Here is a 20393-nt window from a genome sequence, read left to right on the forward strand (position 1 = left end):
CCGTGATTGGTGATCTGTTGGCAGATCGGGGAAACACAGCAAATTAAAACTCACCAATACTTATATATTTTCAACAGTGAATGAGTGTACACAAGGGTATAAAGACATGCGCGGACCCCCGTGTTTTGGTAAAACCTCCTCGGACGGACCACCCTCAAGTGTTTTGGTTCGGATCTGGTTTTCTTTAAAATGTATAAAAATGATAAAATCATGTAATTTTGACCTGTTTTTGTGCCTTCCAAAACCTTAGCTATACAGCGGTATCCAATAAGCACCGAACATTTTTCAGGCGCTAATTGATCCCCACGATTGGTGAAAAACGGGGATTTTATTATCCCCGATGTTCTCCCGAAAACACATAGGTGCCACGATAACCTCACAGACCTATGTATTTTCTCCTTTTTTCAGGTAAAAAAAAAAGTTAATTACCGTGTATTCTTTTTCGGGACACATCAGGTCCCGAAAACCCCCCCTCCTGGCCGACTTCGGGACCAATTGGATAGCCCCGGGCGAGGTAACTAGCTACAGTAATTTACCGCGGCTAATTGGATACCCCCTCAGTGTTTAAAACAGAGTACCAAATATACAGCAGACTCGAGCCGGGACTCCGTTCTACTTGGAACCCCAAAAGTGATCCGAGTCGGGACTCAATTTGACTCAGAACCCCAAAGTTCAGTTTTCAAGAACACTGAACCGCACATCTTTAATAATAATGAAACAAAGAACTTACTTTCACTATCCTGCTCCTATATTTTCATCCACCAACGGCTGAGAAGTGCTTTGTTTTTTGTTTTTTGCTTACCACTCTGGTCCAGATCTAAATAACCCTAAATCAAGTCAGTCCTTCCCATAACTCCATAGCAATCAACCGTTACATATGACTTTCTTCTAGTTACATTAGGTGGAGTGGAGGATACCGTGTTTGATAGCACAGACAATATTTTCACATAAGCTGTGGTCAAACGTGAACCTTATATTTTAACACTGTGTTTATTGCTCAACCATAGTTTTGTGGCGCCCCTTGTCACAGACATTTGTTTATGCTCTCTAATATTCAGTGTAGTAGCCCAATACACTACTGTACCCTCAGCAGCTGATATGGCATGATCCCTACATGCAGTATAACTGTGCGCTAATAGTGTAGTATGCTAGGTGGCCTATAGGATACATACGAAAATAACTAAGCTATTACAAGGTAATACAATCCTGTTAAAGAACAGTGACATTGGAGGCCAAATTCCTTACTGAGCTGTCCGAGTCTTGCCTTCTCTTTTTTACCAAACAGCCGTCCTATAGAGGATTTAATTCCTTTCTTCTTTGGAGCTTTGTGGAGAGAGTCTTGGCTGCTGTTGGTAGTCACTAGACCAAGGGCATCGGGTTCAAGAGATGCAGTCAGACTTCTATGGATAACAATGAGTTTCTTTTTAGCACTTTAATATAATGTTGTATATTGGAGTACAGTCTGACTCTACCTACTGAATATATCGCACTGCTAAACTAACAAAAGCAAGTATTTGAAATATATTTCAATGAGATACAGCAGTAACCTTATTTTTCTATTTCTGAAAATATGAGATATGGTAAGAACTTACCCTTGTTATCTCTATTTCTACGAAGTCCATAGGGTTCCACAGGATACCTTGGGGTATAGGTGTGACGTCAGTCGCAGGGCACCAAAGAGTTAAGCTTTCAGCCTCCCAGGGTGCACTAGGTCCCCCTCCTATACCCCGCCCCCGAGCCAAGGCACCTCAGTTAGTTACCAAGCCATAGGCCGGAGGAGGAGAAGGAAGAGAGAGAACAAAGATCTGGACACATACAAGAATCACATTCTCACCAGAGGGAGATGGAAAACCGGTGACCAGAGCAAAGCCCATCTGCAGCACAGGTGCGACAGGGCGGGAGTCCTGTGGAACCCTATGGACTTCGTAGAAATAGAGATAACAAGGGTAAGTTCTTACCATATCTCATATTTTCTACTTCAGGGTCCATAGGGTATCCACAGGATACCTTGGGGATGTCCCAAAGCAGTATCCTTCAAGGGTGGGGACGCTCCTGTGCAGAAAGGAGAATCCGCCGCCCGAAGGAAGCATCCTGAGAGGCGAAGGTGTCAAACCTGTAATACCTCACGAAGGTATGGACAAAGGACCACGTAGCAGCCTTGCAGATATGAACTGCAGAGGCACCACGTCGAGCTGCCCACGAAGGACCCACAGACCTAGTGGAATGAGCCTTCAGAGAAGGAGGGACCGGTAGGCCTTCATGAAGATAAGCTTCAGAAATAGCCATACGGATCCAGGCTGCCAAAGTTTGCTTTGAAGCAGGCCAACCCTTTTTACGGAAGCCATAGAGGACAAACAAAGCGTCCGACTTCCTAAACGAAGAAGTGCGGTCAACATAAGTCCTTAAGGCCCGCACAACATCCAAAGAGGCCTCACCCACGGAAAGACCCGGTGAGTTAAAGGCTGGAACAACGATTTCCTCGTTAACATGAAACTGGGAAACAACTTTGTGAAGAAACTCGGGCCGAGTACGGAGCACTGCCCTGTTCCCATGAAAAACCAAGAAAGGGGGTCTACAAGAAAGAGCCCCTAACTCAGAAACACGTTTGGCCGAAGCAATAGCCAGAAGGAAAACAGTCTTAGCTGTTAGCCATTTAAGATCCACTGATCCCAGTGGTTCAAACGGCGGTCCTTGGAGAGCCCTCAGGACCACAGCCAAATCCCAAGGCGCCACAGGTGGAACAAAGGGCGGCTGAATGCGGACAACACCTTGCATAAAGGTGCGCACATCCGGGATTGTAGCAATCCTACGGTGAAACCAGACAGACAGGGCCGAAACCTGTACCTTCAAAGAAGCAAGGCGAAGCCCATGATCTAGTCCCGCTTGCAGGAAGGCGAGAATCCGAGACAGACGAAACTCCCGTGGTGCATAACCTCTCGGTCGACACCACTGGAAGAACGTATGCCACACGCGATGGTATATCCTCGCGGAAGACGGTTTCCGAGCTCGCAACATGGTACGCACCACAGAGCTGGAAAACCCCCGGGACCTCAGCATGGCCGTCTCAACAGCCACGCCGTCAAAGACAGCCGAGTCAGGTCCGGGTGACGACAAGGACCCTGAGACAGGAGGTCCGGTCGTAGCGGCAACCGCAGAGGACTGTCCACGGACAGACCCTGAAGGTCTGAGAACCAGTGCCGTCTGGGCCACGCGGGAGCTATCAACAGGAGCGTCCCTCCTTCCTATTTGAATTTCCAGATTACCCGTGGAAGAAGGGAGACCGGAGGGAACAGGTATGCGAACCAGTACGTCCCCCGGACGGACAGAGCATCCACCAGAGACGCCCCTTCGTCTCTTGTGCGAGACCCGTACACCGGCAACTTGTTGTTGTGCCGGGACGCCATGAGGTTGATCTCTGGAAGACCCCATCTGTCCACCAGTAGTTGAAAAAACGTCCGGGTGCAGGGACCATTCCCCCGGATGAACGTCCTGGCGACTTAGAAAGTCCGCCTCCCAATTGAGCACTCCCGGGATGAAGACCGCTGATATGGCCGGAAGATTGCGCTCCGCCCAAACCAGGATCCAAGACACCTCTACGAGAGCCGCCCGGCTTCGGGTTCCTCCTTGCCTGTTTATGTAGGCCACGGTGGTAGCGTTGTCCGACTGGACCTGTACCGGGTGACCCTGGAGAAACCGATGTGCCTGCTGGAGAGCATTGAAGACCGCACGGAGTTCCAAGATATTGATTGGAAGCTCCGCTTCTGTCGGCGTCCACCTGCCCTGGAACAGATGTGCTCCCAAGCCCCGAAGACTGGCGTCCGTTGTCAACAGGACCCAATTTGGAACCCAGAACGGACGTCCCTCGCTGAGGTGGGTCGTTTGTAAACACCAAGCAAGGGACAGGCGAACCTCTGGGATGAACACAATCGTCTGGGACTTCAGAGACCGAGGCAGCCCGTTCCACTTTGACAGGATCAGGTTCTGCAGAGGTCTGGAGTGAAACTGGGCATATTCCACCATGTCGAACACCGACACCATGGAGCCCAGTAACCTCATCGCCGAGTGTAGAGACACCCGGCGGCTGTGCAGACAACTGCGCTCCCTTGACTGTAAAGCAGAGATCTTTTCCTCCGTCACGAAGATCTTTTGCTGTCCCGAGTCCAATAAGGCTCCAAGATGCAGAATCCTCCGAGACGGGATTAGAGTGGACTTCTGCCAGTTGATTAGCCAGCCGTGCCGTTGCAGCAGTGCAATGGTCAGGTCCAAGTGGTGTAACAGCAGCTCTGGAGATCCTGCCACCAACAACAGGTCGTCCAAGTACGGCAACATGCGGACTCCTTGCAGCCGCAGAGAAGCCGCCATGACCACCATCACCTTGGTGAAAACACGTGGTGCTGTCGCCAGGCCAAAAGGTAACGCCCGAAACTGGAAGTGGTCGCTGCAGATTGCAAACCTGAGGAACTGTTGATGGCGCAAAAGAATAGGGACATGCAGGTAAGCGTCCTGTATGTCCAATGACACCATGTAGTCCCCAGGTTCCAGCGCCAGAATGATGGACCGTAGGGTCTCCATCCGAAACTTCGGTACCCGCAAAGACTTGTAAAGTGCTTTGAGGTTGAGAATCGGACGATACGACCCATTGGGTTTCTGTACCAAAAAAAGATTTGAATAGAAACCCTGGCCCCTCTGGGAGAATGGAACAGGCACTATAACTCCAGCCTGGAGCATAGTGTGCAATACCTTCCGCAGCTCCGTAGCCTTGTTCCGGTCTGATGGTAGACCTGTGGTGAAGAATCGAGCCGGGGGTCTGTGCCGGAAGGAGAGGGCGTACCCGTGGGAGACCACCTCCAGAACCCAAGTGTCTGTCGTAGTGACCGACCAACACTGGGCGAACTGCAGCAGGCGGCCTCCCACCCTGGGATCCCCCAAAGGGAGGCCCGGACCGTCAGGCCGCAGGCTTGTCATCTGGCTTGGGGGCCGGACGTCTGGTACTCCATGCCTGCTTCCGGGGCTTGACCGATTTCCTAGGGCCAGCCTGACGAGGAAACGACTGTGGTTTGGGCCTGTCCTGGGCCCTAGATGACCGAAAGGACGATGGTCCAGAACCAGAAGGAGCAGCGGCCGACGGGAGACAAGCCGATTTGGCTGCCGCCAGCGTGGCCACAATCTTATCCAGATCCAGACCGAAGAGAACTTCTCCGGTAAACGGCAACGCTTCCAGACCCTTCTTGGAATCTGCGTCCGCCTTCCAGGATGGCAGCCACAAGGTGCGACGAGCAGCTACCGCTGCTGAAGAAATTCTAGACACCAGAGCCGCCTCGTTGATGTAGGTGGCCGAATCACGGAGATTGCCAATCAACTCCGCCTGTTCGGCCGGACAGTCGGAATCAAAAGAAGCCTCTAATGAATCCGCCCAGCGCTCCATCGCTCTGGCAACCTAGCAAATGGCCATAGCCGGCCGTGCTGCCCCCCCCGCAAGGGAATAAGCGGACTTCAGGCAGATTTCCACCTTGCGGTCCGTAGCATCCTTAAGGGAGGACATGGATGGCATCGGCAATGTGGCACTACGGACAAGACGGGTCACGTGAGAATCCACCTGTGGAGGGGATTCCCACTTAGCAAAATAATTATCCGCAAACGGATAAGCCACCGCCAGGCGTCGCTGCGGCTGGTATCTTTTGCCAGGCTGTTTCCACGTCTCCTCTAAATGGTCCACCAACTGACCCGAAAGAGGAAAGACTGTGGCATCGCCCTTCACATCTTTGAAAAAGGCACACTTAGATTTAGCCGCTGGGGGAACTTCGTCCTCAATCACCAAGGCTGTGCGGACCGCCCGAATAAGTCCAGGAATATATACTTTGGACTTAGCATCAGCGTCCTTAGTATGGAGAGGTTCCTGATCGTAAGGATCCAGAATCTCCCCATCATCAGACGTCCCTTCGTCATCCTCATAAGGAGAGGACAGAGACGCCACCGGCCGTTTATGAGGCCGCATCACAGAATCCCCTTGCAACACATCCGACAAGTGCTGTACAGAACTCGTCAGGGAGTTAACCCACGCTGGCTCCTGAGAAACCGGGAGCGGGGAAATAGGGAGACTGTGGGGTACCACCAATTGTCGTGGGAAACCCTGCATGGGTGACGACACCACAGACTGCTGGGACAAACCCATCGGAGTAAACGCGGGCTGCGGAGCTAACTGGCCCACTAAAGCTGTTAGCGCCTGAGCGAAACAAGCCCAGGGCGGCTCCTGTACCGGTGCTGTAACCGTAAGAGACCACGCCATGGACAAACACTGCCGGCAAAGGCCCTCCGCGCTACCCTCCCCCTCCGCTAACGGTACTTTACACGTGGTACACTGTAGCCGGAGGGGAAAATCACTTTCAGACATGATGGCACCACGTATGTGACCCCTCTCACCAATTATATATTAAATAGGCAGAAAGAACAGGGACAGTAATAAAGCTGACAGTCTTGAGAAGAAAAGTTACAGGCAGCAGCGCTAGCACAGTCACATACAATGCAAAGAAAATCAATTCCTGCACTAACAGCGCTGATCACTCAATTACACAGACACAGGGCCTGGTAGGACACAGTGCTGCATACACAGACCTGACCACAGCGGAGGAGAGGTATGCGGGGGGACCCAGACCACGATGCTTCCAATGCAGGCTTCCAGCAGCGTTCACCATGCTTCTGAAAAGATGGCCGCCGAGGAGCAGAGAGAAGGCTGGCCTGGGGGAGGAGCGCTGACACAGGGCCAGTCAGCACAGTGCAGAGAGGGCTGTGTGCAGCGGGGGAGGCGCCGGCTGTGAGACAGGGAAGGCGCGCTCCCCTGGCATGCATTTAACCCCTGGGACGCCGCAGCGCTACCGCTCTGCTGCGGTCCGCTGTCCCAGGGGGTAGTGGAAGCGCAGGTTGGTCGCCTGGCTCCACGCTGCAGCCAGTCCCCAGGGAGCCCCCTGCCTGGGGACTTAGGACCATGTGATCAGCGGGGACCCACCGCGGGACCCCGCTGCTTACCTCTGTCCCCCTTGAATCCAGCCATGGTCCGGAACATCTGGAGTCACCGCTAGCTGTGACCCCAGATGCCCACCAGCATCCCCGGATCAGTACCGGCGTTCTGGTACCGGCGGGGTGTAGGGAAGACAGCATGGACATCAGGACTGACTGTCCATGCTGTTCATCCAGATGTGCAGCCACAGCTGCATGAAGAAAAAGCTTCAGGGGCTCTTCTAGCCCCCACTCCAACAGGTGCACCCGACTCCGGCCGGGCACCAAACTAAACTGAGGTGCCTTGGCTCGGGGGCGGGGTATAGGAGGGGGACCTAGTGCATCCTGGGAGGCTGAAAGCTTAACTCTTTGGTGCCCTGCGACTGACGTCACACCTATACCCCAAGGTATCCTGTGGATACCCTATGGACCCTGAAGTAGAAATGTAGATTTTCCTCCATAGTACTGATCACTGAGTTTGATCAAGCAGCAATACTTTAGGCTGTCACAATTCCAATCATTTGGAGCTGTCACTATCTTCATATGGCTAAAGAGGACTCTCATAAAGTGTATGCTACTAAGACCAAGTTTTCCACTTTACTGTAACAAAGTGGAGAATTTGCAATATACAAATATGCTGAATGTAATTTTCTCTATGTTATTTATACAATAGGATTTCAACCATTAGTCTGAGCTACCATATTGGACATTCATGCATGGACAATAAATACAATAATTTATATAAACATGATGTTCAAAATATGCTGTATGGTAAAATGTTTTGCATTTATGAGGAACATGCTTACATATTACATAAACATTGCTTTAAACATGAGAAATACCTGGCGGTGTGCAGGGGTCAGTATTGAATTTTTTGTGTGTGCAGATATTGTAATTAAATGGATTGTTATTGTAGAATCAGTTTACTATAAACCATACTATGTTCGGCCTTTTTGGGGAATTGTTTCCCTTTTTTGATGAATGGAGGAGAATAATTTAGGTTATTCAATCATTGTTTGAGGATAATAATATATAGGTAGCTCACACAGGTATGTTTATACTGTGGCTCTGAAAGGTATCCTGCATGTCCTTCCAACATGAGGCCTCACACATGCACATCTGAATGGACCTCCATCTAAGTGCATGTGAGGCCATCAGCTGAATAGGGAAAGAAGATTGAAGCGCAGGAGCTCAGATGAACCGTTCAATCACATGCTTGTTACATGAATAGCTGTATGTGTGTAATCTGACCACCCATGTGTGTCCAAATTTCTTATGGATCCAGCCTGTATAATAATACGGAAAAAGATTTACAACCACATGGGCATGAGTTTTATCAAATTATGGGGTGGTTCTGATAACAGCCAAAATGTTGTCATAAATTTGTGTATATTGTTATTAGCCTTTTAATAAAATGCAACTGGCATTTTTGTTAAGTTATCCTATAAGAATGAACTGTATAACCCTAACGACTACTACTGTACCCCTCACTAAAAAAGACAGTTGTCAAACACATTACAAGTGACAAGCTAATAGACTAAAGCTGGGTACACACTATGCAATATATTCTCCATCCAGCCGATGAACGATATATTGCATAGTACATCTGTGTGTGTACAGTAGATATGTCTGTGAATGACGTTGTTCACAGACATATCTGACTGGCCCTGCAGGACAGCTGCTGACAGTATATCTAGCATGTGTATGCAGGCGACCTGCCATCCGGCCTATTAGATGGCTGCAGGAGCTGATGACAGTGACATCACAGCTGGATGGGCAAATGTAAATGACCGTCCACTTGTGATGTCTGCCCAGATATATCGAGTGGTTGATTGGTAAGTGGGTATGGCCAACCAAATTGGCCGCTCAAACAGCGCAACGGGCAGTCTGCAGATATATCTTTCAGGTGTGTACACAGCATGAGATATAAGAAGTGGATGAGTAGTTACGGAAATCTGCTAGCTCACCCTCTGGCGTCATTGTGGTATGAAGATGGCAGAGTGTGAGTCATCCTGTGAGCACGCGGTGTTGAAGGAGGGGAGGTTTCACATTTTATTGTAGCTTTATCTTCACGACCATCTTCTTCTACAATTGCAATCTAAAAAGGAAAGTTGGTATATTAACTTCAATAAACCAATCCAGTCTGTAAAACATTTACTGTGTTTATTGACAGTACAATAAAAATATTACAACAACAAGGACCAATTTGTTCTTGTGTTATTTTTTTCTATTAAAATGGACTTCCACAGCCCTAATATACCAAAAAGCTTTAGACCATAGAAAACAGAAGTAGCAACAGCCTTGTCCACATCCTGTATGTAAAGAGTAATACTTTTATACCTAATTTAACTGTTCAAGAACACATCAACACCATAAAAACATGAAAATAAAAAAAGCAACAACAAATTTTCTGCCTGGGAATAATAAAATACAAATTGTTGCATGTCACATAGAGCTTTTAAGATCGTATAACACAAAGCTATGCTGACAACACGCAAACAACTGTTTGCTAATGAAGACCAGGTTTTATGGAGGCAGAGCCACATCAACAATGGGGCAGATGTGACTACAGCCCCAGGCTTCCTCATGAAAATAGGCTTATCATCATTGTAGTATGATGGCGACTAGCCAGCCAGTTGGCCCCACAGCCAGACATAAAGCATAAGTACGAGTATTAATATTAGCTTTCTATTTACCCTAAAAAAAACACAATTTTTCTACTTTACCTATTTAGGGAGACATTTTTTTTACTGATAGTGTAGGCGTGTACACATGGCACTAGTCCAGGGATTGACAAATCCCAGGGGTCAGGTCGACATGGCTACCAGATTTTGCTGACTGGCTACCAGATTTTGCAGTGAGGGAGGAAGCAGATCCTCATCAGCTCCCGTGGAGATTCGTGCCTATAGTATTGCGGCGTTCATTTCATGCACAGGAGTGCATGTGCTGAGTGTCGTCTACAGTGACTGCTGTGCCTGTGTCTGTCCCGGCCTGTGCTGACTACTCCTGTCCATCCCAGCCTGCGCTGACTCCTCCTCTCCATCCCAGCCTGTGCTGACGACTCCTCTCCATTCTGGCCTGCTCTGATTCCAGCTGTCTGTCTCAGTCTACGCTGATCCTCCCGGCTGTCTACTGTCTCCTATTTCTGGCTGCATAGAGCTCTCCGATAGTAGGGTCTATGCATGGCCAGGGATTGCGGAGCAGCTTCAGAGGGATAGTGGTGTGACCATGAGGGTTCTGTTGTACTTTCTGGAACCACTGTTTTATATGAAATGTGGTCCGTTATTACTGGAGGGTGGGGGTGGAGCAGGGGAGCTGTGCAGAGCAGTGAGGGGGCCTCCATGTTACTATATCCATTCAACTGCGACCATTTTGTGGACTAGTATAGTGTGTATAACAGTTGCATAACACACAGAGCTGTGCTCCTCAATCACTCCTGTAATTATTTTTGGGGGGACAGTGATCCGGCTCCTACACTTTCACCCTGGCTCCTAGACTTTAGAAAAATTTGTCAAGCCCTGCACTAGTCACATCCACATACAGCACTGTAATAGGGCGCAGCGTTGGGTTGTAAGGAGGGTGGTGCGGCCGATGCCACAGGGTGGACCAGTGGAGAAGTTGCCCATGGCAACCAATCAGCTTTGAGGTAACATTTATTAAGTACTGGCCATGGCTCCTTCTCTTCTCACAGTAGATCTTTGGTCTTTTTAAGCCCTAGGCCCCATGCGGCTGTTAATCTGGCCCTGTATAGAGGGGAAATAAAGTAAACTAAAGTGTACTGTACTTTAAATATTGAATGCATCAACACGTCATTTACTGGTGTGAATTTATAGAACGCTCACCTAGGGTGGGGCCTAGTGCAGCAGAAATGAAAGTGGCAGACTGTTCTGCCGGTGCTTCGTAATTCACATTGTTTTTCCATTTGTAGTTCTTAATGTGAGCACATTGGTATGCCAACATCCAAAAAGTTTACCAGCATAAAAAAATCTGAGATTATTTTAAATTAGTGGTAAAATACATTTTATTATTTTGTGGACAGTAGCAGTCACGAAGCTCAGAGATGATAAAGGTAGGCACACTAAAAGTGGCCAATAAGGACAAAAGTTTGAAATAAATAGTCATAACTACTTTTCAATAACCAAATATAGACTATACCAAAAGCACAAAGTAAGCCCTGTTCTCTGTGCAGACACTACCAAAAACAAGAATAAAACAAACAGTAAAAATTACCTTTCTTCTATGTTTCCGCAAATCACTAGGCTAAATGTGGAGAAAATGACATTTAAAAAAAAAAGCATTAGTGTTAGTGATAATATACTGTGGTATATGAGAAACAGTCATGCATCCTGTCATAAAAGGAATACATACTAGAAGTCATTGCTATAGAATAGAAATGCTGGCACAATTTAGACTGTTCACTATAGATTTTCTATTGTATTAATGCATGATTTCAATACTCCCTATAATATAGTTTTCCACGTACTTTTGGATGTGTTAAAGTACACCATATGAATTACAAATTTAATAGTATCTTCAAATGTCCTTTAGATCATGCTTGCTGTGTGTTCATATAATAATTTATTTACTTGTATAGGTTATTTGCCTACTTGTTTTCTCGCTGACACCAGTGATATTTTAGGCGTGTAAACATTAAGATGCTGATCTACGGGGAGCTGAATCAAAATAATACAATGGTTCTTTCCTATTGTTAACATGTAACAAATAAGACATGCTTTAAAGACACTGATATAATTATCTTTAAGGATGACTTGTCCATTTTAACATTAACCAGGCTTGGTGGTAAATATTAATAACTCAACTTGGAGAACACATAAATAAAACTTAAATTTCACAGAGAATGTTCTATTATACTGGATATTTAGAAAAAACAGAGCTGTCATCAACCAAACCTTCATTACTATAAGCCAAATAATATTTCTATATAGCAGACTTACTAGTGTCATTACTCCCATACGATCCATCTCCCTTGCAGGACTGCGTGGTGTAAGCTTGGGGGTGGAATGTCCACTTGGAGGTGACGAGCTGGCCAAGGATGAAGCCGTCACTGAACCAGTGATAGAGGTACCTGGGAGAATTCTGGCCAAGTTAAGTCCCTCCAAGCTAACGCTGGCTACTCTGTTCTCAATCTCCTCAGCTCTAAGTTCCGTAGACTCCTTTTCTTCCTGAATGAGTCTGGTTTAAAACAGAGCAGAATAAAATATTATAATACCAGTGTCGTAAGACAGTCAGACTAAAGCCGGGTACACACTATACAATTATCATGCTGATAATTGTATGATCGGCCCGAAAATTGTGTAGTGTGTATACAGGGGTGTCAGATAAGCGGCTACAAATGCTCCTGTAACAGTCAGAGGAACAGATCTGATGTGCTGCACACGCTATCTCGTTCCCGACCTCTCGTTCCCGTTGAAGACACCTGAAGACTGCACACACACAACTAAAAATTGCCCAGTATGTACAGGTGCACACAGAGCCAATAGTTACTCTGTCAAGTCAATGTTTATCAGATCTGCAGCATTTATCTGCAGGTGTGTATCCAGCTTTAGAACAAAGGACAGACTAATCAGCCTTTGGTATATCAGTGCCGCGGAACTAATTTATCTATTCCCATTCCTCTTTCAAGCTGCTTATGTATGAAAGGTCTGTACATAATTTAAGTTCTTTACTTGATGTAAATTACATCAGATGCTGTTTTCTGCAGTTTACTCCAATCTGAGTGCAGTATCATGAAACGCCTTGTGTAACTGTGCTGAAAGATACATGCCAAGATTTCATGCCCACTTAGCTTATTATTATCCCTGAGGAGCATGTGTCACAACTGTCTGCTGCTTTCAGATGCAGGGCTAACTGCATTCTGTTACACATCTACACTCAGATGGGGGGCCATAGAAGACTAACAGATGAGTTCTATTACCTACACACAACAGCATTTCTAATCAGCATCTGGCTACATATAGTACATACACTTTTTGTTCATATTGTGTCTAATATGTGCACAGTATTCCACAGGCACAACTACCACATAAACAAAACAAAGTGTGATTTTGATTGGTTTTGTTATCTTTGTATGATTTTAATAAATATTTATTTAGTTTATATCTTATCCATAAAGTAATTTATATTTTTAAACATTGCCATTATTGTGTATTTTTTTAACCCTGTAATTTCACTCACTCTGATACCTCAGTGTGGTCACATATCTGCTTTAAAAGGATAGACTATACTATATAGCTGCAGAGGTGTACGATTGAACTCCTTCATCCACCCAGACAGGCTGCGGTTAGGGTTAGGCTGCAGTTAGGGTTAGCCTGTAGTTAGGTTAGGATTAGGCTGTGGTTAGGGTAAGGCTTAAATTAGGGTTAGCCTGTTGTTGGGTTAGGATTAGGCTGTGGTTAGGGTAAGGCTGCAGTTAGGGTTAGCCTGTTGTTGGGTTAGGATTAGCCTGCAGTTATCGTATGGTTAAAATTAGGCTGCGGTTAGGCTGCAGTTAGGGTTAGCCTGTTAGGTTAGGATTAGGCTGCGGTTAATGGTAAGGCTGCAGTTAGGGTAGGGTTAGAATTAGGCTGCGGTTAGGGTTAGGTTGTAGTTAGGGTATGGTTAGGATTAGGTTAAGGTTAGGCTGCAGTTAGGGTAGGCTTAGAATAAAACTGCAGTTAGGGTTAAGCTGGCCACACATCTAAAGATTATCTGTCCAACCAGCTAACTAGTTGATTGGTTGGAATGAAAATCTGGTAAGGTATACAATCAGCAAGTTGCTCCCAAACGCTGGAAAATGGACCAAAACTGTTGTTTGTTAAATGTTTGATCTAAACAATTTGTTCAAACCTGACTGAATGACCATTTTCATCTGTTTTCTGGCATTTAGGAGCAAATTGCTGATCATCATTTACTCCCATTCCTTACCAGATTTTCATTCCAACCAATCAACAAGTTGGCTAGTTGGATGTAAGTTGGTCTAGTGTGTGGCCAGCTTTAAGCTGTAGTAAAGTTAGGCTGTGGTTAAGGTAAGGCTGTAGTGAGGGTAAGGTTAGAATGAAGATGTAGGTTAGGGTAGGGTTAGGCTGCAGTCAGGGTTAGTCTATAGTGAGGTTTGGGTTAGGCTGTAGTGAGGGTAGGGTTAATTAGGCTAAGGTTAGGATTAGGCTGTATTTAGGGATTGTTAGGATTAGGCTGCGGTAAGGGTAAGACTGTAGTGAGGATTGGGTTAGGATTAGGCTGTAGTTAGGGTAGGGTTAGGGTTCGAATAAGGTTAGGCTGCTATTAGGGTTGGCTGCAGTTAGGGTTAGGCTTCATTTACGGTTATGGTGTAATTAGTGTGCGTGATATGATGCATTTTAGCTGAAGGTTAGGTTTATTATAAAATTGTCAACATCCGAAAGCATGAACAGGTGCAGCACTGCAGAAAGAGGTGTATCTCTAGATGCATTGTGGTCAGACTAGCATGTGTTATAGCATTTGGAGGCATGTGGTGTGGTCAGAGTGGCATGTGGTGTGGTCAGAGTGGCATGTTGTGGTAGGTGGAAGCAGGTGGGATGGTCAGAGGGGTAAGTGTGTTGGAAGCAGGTGAGGTGGTTTGAGTAGTATGGGCTCTCACTGCTCTGCCATCCTCTTTTTAAGGTGTGTGGATAGGGACACTTTGGTGTTGGCTCCGCCTACAGTTGATTTGGTGCCGCCCACATGAGGCCAATTTGACAAATTTTTCCATGGTCACTTTTAGTTCCCAATCCGCGCCTGCCCCCCCCCTAATGACTAATTAGGCAAAAATAATACTTAAATCAGCTTAATTCCCCCTAATAATGACATGTAATTTTTGTGGTGAAATGTAAAAATTGTTGGAAAATGGGTTTCAAGTACTGGGTCAGGTATTTTGGGGGGCTGTATGGATGGGAAAGGTTTTATAATTTTTTGACACATGCAAATATTCATATAACAGCCATTTAATAACCCAAAATACTTTTATTAGGGCTATTATTACACTTCTATATTGATTTCCTATGTCAGTTAGGCGTTTTATGGGGTACAGCCTGATGTCCCCAAAACATGCTGTATTTATTGGTACTTTCGCCATGCGCAATTATCACACATATGCATTTGTGTGTTTTGTAATTGGATAGGGCGAAAAAAGGGAGTGCGCATTGCGGAAATACGCGAAAAGATTGCACCAAAACTGGTGAATAGGGCGAAAACTTCTCCAGGGATACGTTTTTGTTTTATCGCAGCTAATTGAATACCGCCCTAAGTGGCTATTCAACATATTTAAATACGTTTTAGTGTTAGGTCTTAACTGGAATAAATGAGATCCTTAACATGAGTATGACCACCTAGTAATAGTAAATGTATTTCTAGTTATTGTGCTGTTGGCTTTGAGTATTCCTGTGCTGTAAAGTCTGTTGAGATACAGGGGAATGTATGTTATTATGCAACCTGCCAATTGAATGGTGAATATAAGGTATCTCTTTCGAGTCCATATACTATATGTGTGTGTAAATCTGGCACTGATACTATCCACCAGCCATTGACCTCACCACACGCCACTAAGAAACAGTGCAATGTATATATATTTACATGTAAAATTTAAGGTGAGTGATCTATTTATCAAAACGCATCATTGCAAATGAAACATAGGAAAGTGTTATGCTACATAGGGGGAGATGTACTAAGCCTTGGTGAGAAATAAATTGGAGGGTGATAAAGTACCAACCAATCAGCTCCTGTCACTTTTTAGGTTGTGTTTAAACAATGACAGTTAGGAGCTGATTGGTTGGTACTTTATCATTCTCCAAGGCATAGCACATCTCCCCCATAATATGAAAAATGCCACTCTAAAATGCAAGAGAGTCATTTATAAAATAAAGTAGCTGGAAAGGGAGAAAAATATGATCATTATGAATTTTCATTATCAGCTGGTTCTCAATGTAATGAAGGAGGTGTTTATTTGGCAGGCATCCATTTAATAACTTTTCTAAAATAGTATACGAAGGCGGGATATGCGTGAGTATAACTAAGAATACTATGTTTTTTGCTGTATGGATGTCGAGGTCAGCCTTGTTGCTGGGCAGATTATAAGGCTGTCTGGTCAGCTGGTTGGGTGAGCCAATGATATTGCTTGAAGGAGTGGTCAGATGATCAGTATATATTGGGCTGTGTGAGCATGGACAGCCTCTTGGTTCCTGGATCTTTGAAACAAGATCAGGCTGAGTAGCTTTGCTGTTATAATAGGCTGTCCACTTTGTATTCACACCTTTATTTCAGTTTTCCCCTTTGTAATCCTCCCTCATTGCATTCCCTTTCATCACACTATTACCCTGCTACTGCCCCCCATCCTCAGTCACTATTTTACATATATTACAGGACCTTCATTCCCCCCCCCCCCCTTTTTTATTTCTCTGTCTCCCCCGAGCTTCGTGTACAATCTGACTGTCAGATCAGCTTCCATCCGGCGCCAGTGGTAGCACCCGCTGCCGGGCCCCCGCGGCTCTCTCATGTGTCTCCCGCCCCCCTCCCTTTCCTACCTTGCTATCCGGGGCTGCGTGGTCTTTCCGAACGCAGCCTTGTCAGCTTTCTCACCATTCGGTCCCAGCGGCAGCTTCCGCTGCTGGGCTCCCGCTACATCCTCAGTCACTACCCGCTCCGTCCCGGGGCTGCGCGGTCTTCCAGCTCAGCAGTTCCGTCTGCCACGTGTCCCGCTCCCCCAGCGGGAGCTCCTGCTGCGCTTTCTGCGTATACCCAGCTACATTCCCGGCGGCCAGCACCGTCGCGCAGCATGGATGTGCTGCTGGTCCTCCCCAAACATATGCATGTTACAAGCACCCTGTCCCTTCAGCGGTCTCGGCCGCCATTTTAACCCCGGCGGCCATTTTGTAGTGTGGTGCTCCTCAGCACCGCTCGTCATTTGCACAGCATCCGGCCACACTCCTATCATGCATGTATCCAATGTTCTATAATATTCTGGTTTGTTCCCCCCCCCCCCACAAAAAACAAAACAAAAAAAAAATCACCTACAATTTTCTCTTTTCCCCCTTAGTAGTTTTATACATCCCCAGCGTTCATCCTCAGGCCATGTTCTCATGTCTCTGTCAGCCACATCTGGCAGTTTTACGCCTCCCTCTATTACACCTCCTTTCACTCACGCCAGAAGCCCCCCCCCCCCCCCCATTTTTTCTTCTATATGCTGCTCTACTGCCTTTGGGTATCTTTCCTTTTAAATTAATTCCTGCCTGCATATAATTTTCTCTATTAGGGACCCTGCCCCTCTTTTATGTATCTTCTCCCGGTACCCCATCTTCCTTTGTCATCCATCATCCTCCCACTACCCGGTTGGTTCCCTTTAACCCCCTGCCTGCACCCTGTTCCTGCAACCCCTGCCCCCTCCCTCCCCATGCCTTCACCCCCTTCTCCAGCTCACCTCTGCTTTAAGTTACAGGTCAGCCGGACTCAGTGATGGTCCCTCAAGTCAATGCAGTAGTTTGTACGGCTGCTATTCCAGTGCACGTCGAGATGGCCCTGGTTTACAGAAGAGTGTTGGGAGAAGACTCTAGTGATCCTGTGCATTTGAAGACGGTTATGGCGGTCGAGCTGGCGGTTCCGCCGCATTGAAACATCAAAGATGGCGCCTCACAGAAGCATGGTAGAGGAGGTTCTGGGCCACCTGGTGCTGGCGAGTATGATTGTGTCACAAATTTTGTTATGACTCCAGTTTTTGTTTTTCATCTGTTTGCCTGGCGCGCTCGCGTTAGATTGACAGGAGGGTTGCGCAGAGGTTAGACAGGGGGTTAGGCGGTACTTACAGGGAGGCTTATGACACAGTTATGGGGGGTGGGCATTGTGTGAATTCAGCTTTTGCTGTGCGCCTTGCGCCTCAGCGAATAAGGATCCGCAGAAGTAAATTTGCTGATTTTTTTTTTTGGTTCAATTTTGGGATGTCATAGCGTGGAATCAGGCGACTTCGGCGACTGTCGCAATTTTTGGGAATATAATAAATTGGGTTGGGGCTGGAGTTACATGCTCCTCGGTACCATGGGCTATTTGACGCACAGAGTGCAGAACACGGGTGGATTTTTTATGCATCTGTGTTGTAGTTACATGTTTGTCTATTCCAGAAATTTGGCATGGGGTGAATTTTTGATGCCCAATGCGGGCGGAACCATGGCGGTAGGGTGGTTATACCTTTTGGGGTACAAGGGGTGTTGCAATTTCTACCCTCCTTGGTTGCGGGGCTGCCTCCGCATTCCTTCTTCGAAACGGGGGTAATCCTGGTTTATTTAAGGTATATGTTTCGGCAGTTATGGTCCCCGATGCGTTGTAGGTTGGGCTGTCGTTTGCCCTCGTGCCGCACTTGCGTGGGTAGCTCCTGTCCAAGGATAGCCTACGTGTATAGGTGGTTTTACCTCCCGTCTCAGGGGTTAGCTCTAAGGGAGCTAGTCGGGCTCAGTCACCATTTTGTTAGGCTGTTTTTTTCTGTGCAGCACAGGTGGTGTAGTGGTTAGCGTTCCTCCCCCGCAGCGAAGAGGTTGTGGGTTCGGTTTCCACCTTGGCCTGATATCTCCCTGTGTTTGTGTTTCCTCCATATATTCTTTTTCAATGCGTGGGGTTTTTTAGGGTGTTCAGGTGAATTAGCAAATAATGTTGCCTTCGGGCGGTGCGGTTTCCGGCACCTATATCGAGAAATCCATTTTTCTTACTTTCGCAGGTTCAGGCCGGCACTGACCAGGTCTGTGTAGCGCATTTTCCGTACGGATTTCTCTTCATGGGTGCGGGAAGGAGTGACGTCTGTTTGGACCTCCTCTTTTGGCACAGTCACCTTTTTTCCGTGTTTTGGGTGTTCCAGTTGCGCGTGATATGATGGTAGGTTTTGTGTCCGGTTGGTAGGTTGGAGATGGAGATAGTCACGATAGCAGGTTATGGTTGTTTGGTAGATTTTGTAGCGTAGTGGGAAATGGACCACATATCACACTAGGCATTTAAGGTTTTGAGCCTCAGTGGAAGCATTTAAAATAAATAAATAAATAAACAAAAATGATGTATTGGGTTTGTAAGTTGTTTGCTTAAATGCGGCTGATTTATAGTTTTACACTGTTTGAGCAAGCACTTTGTTGTTGGGCAAGGTTTCTTGTTTAATTTAATGGTGAACTAATTAGTATTTCAGCGGCAATTGTTGCTGCAATTTGTTTACCAATGCGGCTGGCTGGCCAGGTGTTTTGGGTTTTCAATTGGAGGGAAATTTTTCAGCGTGGTTTATTACGATACAGCTTTTTCGAATAATTGTTGCTGTTGGTAGCCGTTCCCAGTTTTCATGGCCTAATAAGGCTGGTTAGTGCGACTGAGGATTAATTATTTTCTAATCTGCTGAATTGGGCAGCTCATGTCATCTACAACCGAAACTCGTTCCTTTTGCTTTTGCGTTGTCATTTAGGTTTGTGTGTTTAGGTTCAGAATATTATATTTCTACATACAAATTGCGCTTTGGTCTCTTGTGCCAATGATACCAAGGGGGTAATCGTCTGCCTGGCAATTTTGGCGAGCTTATGGGCTCAGCCATCTACGGAGGGTAAGTTTTTCAATATTTGCTTTAATTCTTTGTTCGGAGCCAGTCGTAGCGGAGCGGCTCCAAAGACTCTGCAGTGGCGTTGCCAGCGGGGATCTCCTCTATGGTAAGCTTGAGAGTATTCATGTGCATACCCAGTCAGTTATTACATGTTGGGTGAATGTTTTCCCCGTTCGCGTCGTCTCCAGACGGCCTTTTTTGATGTACAGTTTTGATGCTTTACTTGTGGTTACGAGCAGGGGGATTCTGACGGGTGTGAGGTCTCGTCTTTCCATTGGAACTTTCCAGCTGCAATTTTGGAGTGTTTTAGTTTCGTCAGGGATTTTGTTTTAAAATATATCGTTTTCAGGAGATTAGTGGTGTTTTGCAAGTTTTCATTGGGTAGTTCAGACCATAAGGGTGGGGGTGGCTAGTTTCTGTTTCTCAACATACACAGTTTCATTTGCCCGGTACGCCTTGCGGTGCATTACAGATGTGGCGCCCTGCTAGTGAACACAAGGAGAGTTGCAAGGAGGGTGTTAGGCCTCGTTTTTACATTTGAACTTTCCAGCTGCAATTTGGAGTATTTAGTTTCGTCAGAGATTTGGGTTTAAACTAAGATATTGTTTTTCAGGGGATTAGTGGTGCTTTGCAAGTTTTTCATTGGGCAATTCAGACCATAAAGGTGGGGGTAGATAGTTCCGTTTACCAACATCCAGAGGTTCATATGCCCGGTACGCCTTGCGGTGCATTACAGATGTGGTGCCCTGCTAGTGAACACAAGGAAAGTTTCATGCCAATCTTACCCTGCATTTTTCAGTTCACTTAGAGCAAGAGGGTGGTGTACAGGCCAATC

The 20393-nt window shown here is 46.4% G+C and overlaps 1 protein-coding gene across 7 annotated transcripts in view; it reads right to left on the minus strand.

Annotated features, from left to right (window-relative positions):
- PPFIA2 (PPFI scaffold protein A2) overlaps nt 1–20393 on the minus strand; it is a 452695-nt gene that overhangs the window by 68246 nt on the left and 364056 nt on the right. For all 7 annotated transcript variants that reach the window (XM_088454381.1, XM_088454383.1, XM_088454384.1 and 4 more), the window contains 4 exons: nt 11949–12186; nt 11224–11253; nt 8961–9091; nt 1246–1400 (listed from right to left, as the gene is read on the minus strand). In XM_088454381.1, coding sequence (XP_088310507.1) covers nt 1246–1400; nt 8961–9091; nt 11224–11253; nt 11949–12186 — 554 coding nt within the window. The remainder of the gene's footprint in view (nt 1–1245; nt 1401–8960; nt 9092–11223; nt 11254–11948; nt 12187–20393) is intronic.

Source organism: Taudactylus pleione, unplaced genomic scaffold, assembly GCF_031769625.1.
Source record: "Taudactylus pleione unplaced genomic scaffold, aTauple2 ptg000040l, whole genome shotgun sequence".
Classification (NCBI taxonomy): domain Eukaryota; kingdom Metazoa; phylum Chordata; class Amphibia; order Anura; family Myobatrachidae; genus Taudactylus; species Taudactylus pleione.